This window comes from Quercus lobata, chromosome 9, assembly GCF_001633185.2.
Source record: "Quercus lobata isolate SW786 chromosome 9, ValleyOak3.0 Primary Assembly, whole genome shotgun sequence".
NCBI classification, from domain to species: Eukaryota; Viridiplantae; Streptophyta; class Magnoliopsida; order Fagales; family Fagaceae; genus Quercus; species Quercus lobata.
Window position 1 is genome coordinate 33,097,340 of NC_044912.1, and position 12,069 is coordinate 33,109,408.

The 12,069-nt window shown below is 31.7% G+C and overlaps 1 protein-coding gene across 1 annotated transcript; it reads left to right on the top strand.

Moving 5' to 3' along the window:
• Window positions 1-1,106: 1,106 nt before the first annotated feature.
• LOC115960787 (transcription factor WER-like) lies at window positions 1,107-2,567 on the top strand. The gene is made up of 3 exons (XM_031079779.1): window positions 1,107-1,386; window positions 1,545-1,674; window positions 1,878-2,567. Exons 1-3 carry the CDS (start codon window positions 1,254-1,256, stop codon window positions 2,365-2,367), a joined length of 753 nt encoding a protein of 250 aa, XP_030935639.1. The 5' UTR covers window positions 1,107-1,253; the 3' UTR covers window positions 2,368-2,567.
• The last annotated feature ends 9,502 nt before the right edge of the window (window positions 2,568-12,069 follow it).

The window sequence follows — 12,069 nt, forward strand, 5'->3', positions numbered from 1 at the left end:
GACGTGGGAAGATATTTGGAATTTGATATGACTGGAGTGCCTTGCTGTGAATATGTTAATTTTGGGGGTTTTTTCTTAAAATGTAATATGACATGGCGGTCGATGTGGTATGAAAAATATTTTTTTATTATTCTGTTTGGCACATCAGCTTTTTCAATCCAATAGATAACAGCAATGACTAAATTAACACAATATTGAAAATGTTAGGGACCAAATTGACACAATTGAAAGGTTAAAGATTAAATTGAAATATAATATTGTAAAGAATAGAGATCAAATTTGTAATTTAACCTTAATTTTTTTAGTGAGAGTGACTACAACTTTAATCACTTATTTCACTTAGTTCTTGATTGACAATAAGATTCTTTTTTATTGTTTTTCCCTTATGTGTCCAATCGAGTACTATTTGGGTTTTTTTTATTTTTTTTTATTATTTTTTTTTTAAGTATGTGTAGCCCTCCCATCTTACACACCAAGCAATATTATAAGAAAAAGCCTATCGTAAAACCACATATGTGATGGATATTCTTGCCAAGATCCTAATTCCTAAAGATTCTTGGATCGTATATATGTTTGTTATCATAATTTTCATCCGCTACGTACATAGATTTATCATCAAGTGTTTGTCACTTTCAATTTCATGATCTGTTGATCTAGATAAAGTTATAATCTTTTCTCCAAAAAAAAAAAAAAAAAAAAGAAGATTAGACAGAACCACGTGGGTTAAGTAGAAAATTTCTTTTATCATGGACCATCTTTTACTTTACAGGTGATGATGTGTACTCTTGCTTCTTCTTTTTTCTTTTGTTTTTTAATGTGCACTAGAAAGCAAGTAGGATTTAACATATAGATCTCTGACTTTGAGTCGAACAATACGAAATGCCTCTACCTATCTAACCGATGAGACAATTTTGAACAATAATTTAGAACTTAGTTAATAATTCTACAGACACTATAATTGGCCACGTACAATGTTTTTTTTTGAAACAGAAAGTTTGTTCAATGAAAGATCAGAAGTCCGCAGCCCCCAGTGGCCACATGATGATATGAGCCACTTGCTATTTTCTTATATAATATATACCTGCCTGCTTGATGCACGTTTATTTAACTATTTTTACTCTCAAAGGAAACTTTATAAATATCAATCATTTTTCAAACATTATAAGATCCAGCTAACTTTCCATTCTATAGTGTGTGAGTGTTTTAGAGAGAGAGAGAGAGAGAGAGAGAGAGAAAGGGGTTCTAAAGTGAAGATGGGTAGGCTTCCTTGCTGCTCTAAGGAGGAAATGAATAAGGGAGCTTGGACTGCTCAAGAGGACAAAATTCTCACAGATTATGTTGCAATCCATGGAGAAAGAAAATGGAGCACTGTTGCAAAGAAAGCAGGTATGAGAAAAACTCATCATGAAACTGAAATGCCCTCTTGGAGTTTTTGATTTATTACTCAATGGAAGTTACTATCCTAATGTATTTGTGTGGAAATATATATATATATATATATATGAAATGTGCTTGGTAAGTTAATAATATTTTGCTGAATACAGGTCTTCAGAGGTGTGGAAAGAGTTGCAGGCTTCGATGGTTGAATTATCTGAGGCCTGATATCAAGAGGGGTAACATTTCACCTGCTGAAGAGGACCTCATTATTAGGCTTCACAAGCTCTTAGGCAATAGGTATTTCCCAATTATTCTTTCTTAGTTTTTAAAAAAAAAAAAATTTTATTGAACAGAGCAATTGCTTGATTGTCTCACTATTGTTTTTTTATGATTCGATAATTACAACTAGGAGGTATTTGACTGTCAGTTGAGCTATACGGCTCTTAGCAGTGCTGCTATTGTTTTGAGTATTGATTGTTTTACTTCATATTTTTATATAGATGGTCACTTATAGCTGGGAGGTTGCCAGGCCGAACAGACAATGAAATCAAGAACTTTTGGAACACTGTCATGAAAAAGAAGCTGATCGATGGTAAGCAAAGCAAGCAAAAAACCATTGTTCCTTCTGATGATGATATCACAAACTCAAACACAAGTGTGTCAAATGTGGTCAAGACCAAAGAAACTTCTGGTAGTAATGCTTTTGAAGAACCGTTCGAGGACAGATGCTTGGTGAGTGATAATGTTGCAAATGAATCGAAATCCAATGATGAATTCAAGTCAATTTTTTCCGAAGACGATTACTCACCGAATTTCTCATCAAGCTTTAATTACATGGATGAGCTTTTGATGGCTGATGTTTCTGGTTCAGACTTCTGGAAATTATGCATGTCTTGTGATAATGTAGAGGGAAGGTGTACTAATAATGGTGCCATCAATGATCTCTGCCCTTCTTTGGACGAGCCTCTTCCATTGTTTGATGATGTATAGTGAACTGATGAATCACAATGATTCACTGGGTTGCAGGCACATTTCTATTTTAAGGACTGTAATTCAATCATAATTAAGAAAGTCATTAAGCACTAATTATTGTAAAAGGCCGTGATCCTTCCACTGTATCAAAAATAATTTCCCCTTTTTATATGGTGATTATATATTGTTCTTATCATAATCAAACAGTCTCTTATCACTTTGAGTCTTTGATAGATACGCTGTTTCGTAGTGATTATTGTAGAGAGCTAGCTCACGGGGTGAGATTGACAGGGACAAATAACATTAAAATATTTATTAAAATCAGATCTGAGACTTAAACTTCGAAATGTGATAATTCCAAACATTTAGGGTTTATTTGGAAATAATTTATTTAGTTGAAATTGAAAATTTTTTATTGAATAGTAAATTAAGCCAAAAGTTAATAGTAGGTTCTATAAATAATACCAAAAAGTACAATTGAGTCCATAAATAGTAAAAAAACTAAACAGTAGCAAAAAAAACTAAATAATAAAAAATACTGACTTTTTCAGCCAATATAAAACACAACCTTAATATTACAGAATGTATCTTAAAAAGGAAGAAGATTTGCTACAATCTTGTATGCAGGCATAAAGGGTAAGGTGACAGCAAAAAAGAAGTAACAAGTGTCCAACAGTAATATGCAATGTAAAGGAAAATTAGTTTCTTTCAGTTAACAGAATTTTTTTTTTAGTAGGTCGGACCAAACTCGAATCACTATCTCTATCCCATGGAACTTGAATTATGTTACCATTAAAATTGTATCCGTGCACGGCAACAATTATATAGCCGAACTTTGATCTGTTTTTTTGTATAAAAATTCCAGTATAGCTCGTTTTGTTCAATTTGACTTCGAGAAATCTAACATATGTGTTGAGACTTTGTCAAAAAGTGTGCTGTGCAGCAAACAAGGGTTCTTTCAAGAAATTTCTCAACTCTTTTATTATGAGAGAGAGAGAGAGAGTACCACTATACTACCTAGTCTTCATATTTTTTAAATAAAATTTCTCCTCATTGCCACCCATGGACATAATCTTAAGGTTGAAACTACATGAATCCTTAGCGTTCTCTTCTGTTGGTGGTTGTATCTATTTTTCTTTACAATTTTAGTTGGAGTATTTTTAACATATATATATATATATATGGGTTGAGTTCAAGTTACACCTAGTATAACTTTAAACAATATAACATCACTCAAAAATTTTTAATTGAATGTGAATTTTAACAAATCCACCATTAAATTATATTCCTTTTGTATATTCTCTATTCTTGAAATTTTTAAAAATAATCAAAAATCAATAGCTATGTCATTAATCAATAATGCATAGAAAATGAGTTTATAGATCAAATAGTGATGTAGAACAAACCACCATTGCCTTCAAAACTCTCATGTGCACCTAAAATCATCACACAAGGCAAAAAGGTACTAGTAGAAATCATGGGTGATGATGTCGGAATTGCATAAAATTTGGCAGGCTGAAATGAAATGGCCTTCTGAGCAATAGTGGTTGCTTTGCCATGAGGTACCCCTTGAAAATGGCTAATTCCTCCATTTAGTCATCGAAAACTGCGATTTTGCCATTTATAGTAATTTTTGTTTCCTTAATAACTTTTGCTGAAAAGTCAAAATAAATTCCTGCTTGTTTTGGGATGGCACTTAGAGTGTATTTATTTGGAGATGAAATAGAGTGGATGGAAAACTTTGGAGATAAAATAGGAATGAAAACTTTTTTGAAATGTGTTTGGTTGAATGGGGAGGAAGAAAAATAAATTGTGGGATTTGGATGTTTTCTCCCCAAACCCACAAAAAAGTTCTCTCCAAAATGAAGAGAAAATTGGGCTACTTAATGGACAAAAATGCCTATGTGCACTTGCACATGGGCAATTCGTCCAATTAAAAAAAAATTTCTTTTTTGGTTGCTTTCATGGCAGTTTCCTTTTTTTTTTTTTTCCTAGATGTTGCCTTTTTTTTCTTTTCCTCTTGGGCTGTGGGTGTGATGGTTGTTTTCTTTTCTTTTTTCTTTTTTTTTTTTTTTTTTTTTTGACATGATTTTTATTTTTTAATAAATTAGGTGATTGCTTTTTTTTTTTTGTTACTTTTAATAAGGGTGTATGAGTAAATTTATACAAACTCACTTTTTTCATCCCTCCACTTTTCCACTCCCAACCAAACTAAAATGAGAGAAATTAAAATATTTTCTATCATCCCACTTTTCCATCCTTCCACTATTTTCTATCCTCCTTTTTTCCCACCCCTCCAACCAAATGAACCCTTAAAGTCAATAGTTTATGATTTTGCATTTCACTCAATTTTACCATTTTTGGAAAAAATCATTATTTTGTCACCTAATCTCGTAATTAGTACAAATTAAGGTTTTACTTTCTCAATATTTATATGTTTTGTAGTCGTCATAGGAAAAATAAATTATTAGGATAAAATTACAGAGTTTCTCTCAAACTTTTCTATGGTAGATTCCGGTTTATCTACTTGTGGATTTAGAGAATCCCTCGTGGATTTAAGGTTTACTATCCAAAAACTAATTATTTAGTTTATGTCCATCAAAGAGAGCATCGTGTATATTTTTGTAAGGCTTCTGCAATATTAAATAGTAAATAACATCTAATTGATATAAAAATTAACGTGAATGTTAAAGAATATATATATTGTAATCCATCTTAGGAATCTTAGAAAGCTAATGCGAAGAAAAGTAGTTTCTTCCTGTTAACATAATTTTCTTTTTAGGGGGTTGGACCAAACTAAACTCGAATCACTGTCTCTATTCCATGGGACTTCTTTCTCAAAAAAAAATATATATATATTCCATGGGACTTGTATTATGTTCCCATTAAAATTGTTTCCGTACACGAAAACAACAAATTTTTAGCCGAATTTTAGTTTTTTGATAAAGTTGACTTCGAGAAGTCTAACATATGTATTGAGACTTGTCAAAAAGTGAGCTGTGCAGCAAACAAGATTAGAGTCAAAAAAATTCTCTACTCTTTTATTATTGGAGAGAGAGAGAGAGAGAGAGAGAGAGTTGAGAGTATTTGTCAAAGAGTGAGCTCTGCAGCAAAGAAGTTTAGAGTCAAGAAATTTCTCTACTCTTTTATCATTGGAGAGAGAGTGAGAAAGTTGAGAGTATTTGTAGACTTTAAGTTTAGGCTTGCCGACTAAACAGTATAAGTAGTTGATACAGTCGCTTAAGGCCTAAGCATAAAAAAAGATCCTAAATATTAATTTAATTAACCTAAAATATTAGCTAATAAATAAAATAATATTTTTTATCAAATGAAAAAAAAAAAAAAAAAGATAGAAATGCTATATTCATAGTAATATTTTTCACAACACTTTTACAACAAATCTTAGGTAATAAGTTGTTATAGGCTGTTATTGGTGGCAACATCACTCTTTTACTTACCACTCTCATTCTCCCACATCAACAAGTGTGAAAAGTTTTGTCAAATTTTTTGTTTATAAACTTTCTAAAAAAAAAAATTATACGTGATTCATGTTAATTAGTAATAATTTTACATCTAAAACAAGATAATAGAGTTTAAAAAAATATTATTTTTAAAGTCATATTTAAATATATAAAATGCCTCAATTTTAATTTTCGCCTTAAGCTCCAAATACATCAAGTCACCCCTAAGTTTAGGGTTTTTTTTTTTTTGGCGGGGGGTGGGGGAAGATTGAGTTTAGGTTTTGTGAGAGCACCACTATACTACCTAATCTTCATATTTCTGAATAAAATTTCACCTCATCATCACCCATGGACATAGAGTTAAGGTCAAAACCACATAAATCCTTAGTGTTCTCTTTTGATGGTGGTTGTCTCTATTTTTGTTAATAAGTTTGAGTATTTTAGTTTATATATATATATGATTAAATGGTCATATAAGGAAAAAATATTATGTTCTATTCTTAACATTAAAAATCAAAACTAGTACTAATATGTTTGAATAGTCATCAGTTTTCTTCTTAAAAAAAATAAAATAAAATAATTTGTCATCAGTTTTTTTTCCTTTATATCAAAATTTATCATTTGACAATTTTTCTATTAATGAATTGGCTCAAATAAACTAGACCTTAGAATATATTACAGTTATTCTTAAATATTCATTTGGTGCCAATGATGTTAGCGTCAGTAGGCCCAGGTACAATTTCCCAAACTTCACTCCTCTTAAACTGATCATATAGCTCTACAAGTATGGCATTAATGTAAGATTATATCCCCTTTAAGAAATCTTATGTGACCCACATTTGAGTGATAGAGGAGAAACTCGTCTTAAGCTTTTTATTTGTGAAAGTTACATGCTATGGTGTAACATACTATAAGCAATTCTCAATTAGTATAACCCTCATGGTGAGTAAACACCATGGAATTACAATTGGTTAAACTCCTTGATGGAAGGAGAATTATGAAACAAATCTTAAACTAAAAGAGTCCCTAGTTTAGCATATATATATATATATATATATATATAAATTATCTTTAGTCAATTATATCTGAAACACTTGAACAACTATAGCTGAATGTATGTTTGTTTTCTTCTGCTACTCTCTAAAATTTTATTACAATTAAACGAACTTATATCCTGAAGTGCTTCTTCCACCTTCTTAGATACAATTTGTGATAAAGTAGAATGAGTATGTCACATGATTGGAAACTTTCAATAATGGTCCTTCTTCTAAAGTTCTATTCATTCAAACTACCCACAATATTTTCAGGTGAATTCATAGTTGTCAAAACATAAATCATATCGTAAATCGATTTATTAATTGTCTGTATCATGTATTGTAAAATATAGAAACACCTATAAAATATATGTATACACACGTGTGCGCACATGCACATTCGCACACACATATATATAAAGTGTGTTCATTATAAACTTGAAATTTATTAAACTAATGACTTATTTAATTATCACTTATGTAATACTATTTAACAAAAATAACTAAATAAATAAATAAATAATGCTTATACATTCATATTTAAACTCAAAGGTGATAATATATGACATGTGAGCCAAAATAATGATTTTTTTTTTTATCATCTTTGATAATCAAATTCATCGAAGTCAATGTTATCACCGTATTCATAATCTTGCAAAACTAATTCTTCATTGACATTTTTTTGTGATCATCTACTAATGAATAATTTAATTATCACTTATGTAATAATATTTAATAAAGCTAACTAAATAAATCAAAATAACAAATGTTTTTGACATAACATTCAAATTAATTAAACTCAAATGTGATTATACAAAATAATTTTAAATCTTCTTTCCTAATCAACTTCACCTAATAATTTAAAGGTGAAGCCTTCGATCATTAATCCATTGAAATTCATCTGAGGCATTACATTTTGTTGGTGCAAATACAATAATAATGGAAATAACACAAAGAGAAACTAAATAATACTTCTGAATATTATTATTAATTAAAGAAAGAAATTACACAACACTATTTGAACTGAGACGCGTCACTCGCTCTTTTTAAAGAGATTCAAGTCCTTGGTTGGCTAAACTTTGTAACTGGTGCAGACCTTCTCTGACTTGTCTTCCCCATGATACAACAGCCCAACAAGTGTCGTATGGCTAAAACAACCTCTGCACAAAGTGTTCAAGTCCAAAGCTCCACTAGAAAGAACACCCTTCCATTTTTGATACCTCCACCCTTCACTTCCCCCTTGCGCACGTATTTAGCCCAATATCTTAGACAATTCATTTTAGCCCATTAATCACCACAATTAAAAAGAACAAAATAGTCTCTCTCTTGTTCAATGTGGAATTAAACATTTTCACTAACTCCTCATCTTCCATATCCACTCCCACATCACTACATTTATGTTGTAACATTTATTCATTTTAATTATTTAATATTAAAATGCTCGAACAATCTCCCACTCATTTTAATATTAAATTTTTTAGTTAAAGAGAGATTATCAGGCAAAGACAGGTCATAATGCATTATGAAGGTGTGCTATGCATTGAACCTTCACTTAGTAAAACAACAATCTCAACTCCAAAGTCGTAGTGGTCTCCGACTTGAACTAGGACTGCTTTAGGGAAATTAAGCATCACTACTTACACATAACAACCCAGGTGTTGACATGAGCTTTTATAGCTAGCACATTACAACCGTGTACTGATCCCAGTTTCATGAGTGTATTTGAGATTAAGTCCAAATCTCATAGGAAGCGGCCCCACCCCCAGACTCACATAGGTGAAATTTTGTCAAGGTGCTCCTGTAATTCTAACACCCCACTCAAACGAGCTACAAATTTCATTAAAAGTTTTTTACTCAACCTCTCCACATTACAAGATAAATGCACTTACATCATAGGGATGAACAATTAAAAAATTATTTACAAAATAAATAATTAAAAAAATAAAGGCGAAAAGCACATTTTAGTCCCTACATTTTTAGGCTATTCTCATTTTAGTCCCTACATTTTATTTTTACCGCTTTTAGTCCCTATCCTGAAAAACGCTTCCCATTTTGGTCCCTACCGTTACATCAAAAATGGAAAAAGCTAACGTGGCAAACGGCAAAATAAATAATACTAAATTAATGTCCACGTGGCCTAAATTAATAATAAAAAATGTCATGTTAGCATTTAAATTAAAATATTTATTTATTTATTTTAACTAAATAAAAAAAATTAAAAACAGAATTAAAAACTAAAAATAATAGGAATTGAGATCTAAGTTTGTCTTGAACAAGAATAACAAGAACACAAACTCAGATCCAAGAACACAAACCCAGAAATTTAAAAAAAAAAAAAAAAAAAAAGCAAATTCCATTACTTTTACTTGAATCTGAGAGTGCCAAATTACAGAAATACAACCTAAAAACAAGAAACGAAATCCAGATCTAGGCAAGATCTACAACAACCACCACAACTAACTAAGTACACAAATCTAATCATAATCTCAAGATTCTTAACCGTTGAACCCATAGAGAGTCCTTCCTTGCCTCTTCAAGGCATAGACTACTTCCCGACTCTATCCTCCTGTTGATCTGCAACAGGATCGGCAATGTCAAGGCCTTGGATCGGTGCTGCATTGTTTCGCGCCGCTTCCACTCCCTCATCCCTCAGGTCGACAACATCGTCATTCGGGTCAACTACGTTATCTCCGACGACGACTCTTCGTCTTCTTCTCTTTCTGCCCCGGCTATCTCGTCCTCCTCCAACAAGTCTCGCAACCCATTCTCAAACCTCTTCCAGTTCGTGTTTGGCGGAATTGTCAAGCCCCTTCAGCTCTTTACCCAATTCCTTAACCCTTCGATCCCTTTACGATGTGATCCCTAGGATTTTTGCTTTCGCTCCACCATTGCTAGGTGGGTTGATATGGAGGGAGATCTTGTGTTTTGCTTTGTGGCTTTTGGATTGGATTTGGGTTCTTGGCTTCTGTTGCTGTTGTTGGGATGACATTTTTGAGAGAAGAGAGAGAGAGAGAGAGAGAGAGAGAGAGAGAGAGGCATTGTTGGTGTTGTTACATTTAAGATCTGGGTGTTTTTTGTTTTTTTTTTTTGAGTGAGTTTGAGCGAAGGAAAGAAAGTGTGTGTATGTGGGTGTTTTTTTCTTTCTTTCTTGTATCTAGAATTGTGTTCCTGGTTTTTTTTTTTTTTCTAGGTTTGTGTTCTTGAATCTGAGTTTGTGTTCTTGTTGCTCTTGTTCAAGACACACTTAGATCTCAATTCCTATTATTTTTAGTTTTTAATTCTATTTTTAGTTTTTAATTCTATTTTTAATTTTTTTTATTTAGTTAAAATTAATAAATTAATTTTTTAATTTAAATGCTGACGTGGCATTTTTTTATTATTAATTTAGGCCACGTGGACATTAATTTAGTATTATTTATTCTGTCGTTTGCCACGTCAGCTTTTTTTGTTTCTGATATAACGATAGGGATCAAAAAGGGAAACGTTTTTCAGAATAGGGACTAAAAGCGGTAAAAATAAAATTTAGGAACTAAAATGAGAATAGCCTGAAAATATAGGAACTAAAATGTGTTTTTAGCCAAAAATAAATAGTGCATTTATTACGACCATCGTATGATTCGTTTTTCCCATTGAACCCAATTCTCAGGATCTTTGGTCCTTGGGTTGGGTATCCTCATACATGGCTCATGATTCTATGGACTTTAGTCCCATCCCCCTCGATGTATTTCAAACCCTATCTTTTGCCAAGGCCTTGGTAAATGGATCTGTAAAATTATTATTAGATTTAATATAATCCACAGTTATGATGCCACTATTGAATAAGATCGCACGGTACTATGCTTTCTTCTTATAGGTCTAGATTCACCATTGTAGTAATAGTTTTTAACTCTACCAATTGCGGCAGTGCTATCACAATGAATTAATATAGGTAGAATTGGCTTTTCCCAAAGTGGAATTTCATATAACAAATCTCTAAGCCAATTTGTCTCTTCACTAGCTGAAACTAATGCTATTAATTTAGTTTACATTGTTGAATTAGCAATTCTCGTTTGCTTTTTAGATTTCCAACAAATAGCACCACTACATAAGGTAAAAATATAACCAGTGGTAGAGAGAAAATCACCTGACAAAGTATTCCAATTGGCATCACTAAAAGTTTCAATCACAGCTGGGTACTTTTTATAAAATAAGCCATAGTTTTTGGTACCAATTAAATATCTCATGACTTGCTCAATAGCCAGCCAATGATCTTTACTAGGCTTGCTAGTAAATCTGCTAAGCACTCCTACTGCATATGCATTGTCAGGTCTAGTACAATCAGTAGCATAACACAAACTACCAATGATGCTAGCATAATCCTTTTGATTAAAAATCTCATCATCATTATTCACAAGAAATAAATGAACACTAGAACCAAAAGGAGTAGTTACACTTTTGTGATCATGAAAATTATACTTTCTCAATATTTTCTCAACATAATGTGATTGATCAAGAAATATCCCATCACATGTTTTTGTAATTTTCATGCCCAAAATAAAATTATCCTCACCAAGATCTTTAATATCAAAATGGCTTTTAAGCATATTTTTTGTCTCATTTATAACATGCATATTTGAGCCAAAAATCAACATATCATCCACATAGAGGTTAATAATAACATGTAAATTATTCCATGATTTAGAATAAATGCATTTATCACATTCATTTGATTTATAACTATTCTCAATCATGCAGGAATCAAACTTTTCATCTCACTGCTTAGGTGCTTGTTTTAAGCCATATAAGGATTTAGTTAGCTTACATACCTTGCTTTCTTGTCCAGGCTCGACAAAGCCTTCAGGTTGATACATATAAATCTCTTCCTCTAAGTCCCCATTTAGAAAAGCAGTTTTTACATCCATTTGATAAATTTTCAAATCAAAAATTGCAGCAATAGCAATTAACAATCTAATAGATGTAATTCTTGTTACCGGAGAAAAAGTATCAAAGAAATCAAGATCAGCTTTTTGTTTAAAGCCTTTTGTAACAAGTCTAGCTTTAAACTTATCTATTGATCCATCCGATTTCAACTTTTTTCTAAGGACCCATTTACAACCTATGCTCTTACAACCCGGTGAAAGATCTACTAATTTCCAAGTTCTATTAGAAATTAGAGATTTCATCTCATCATTTACAGCCTTTTTCCAAAATATAGCATCAAGTGATGTTAAAGCCTCTTTTAAATT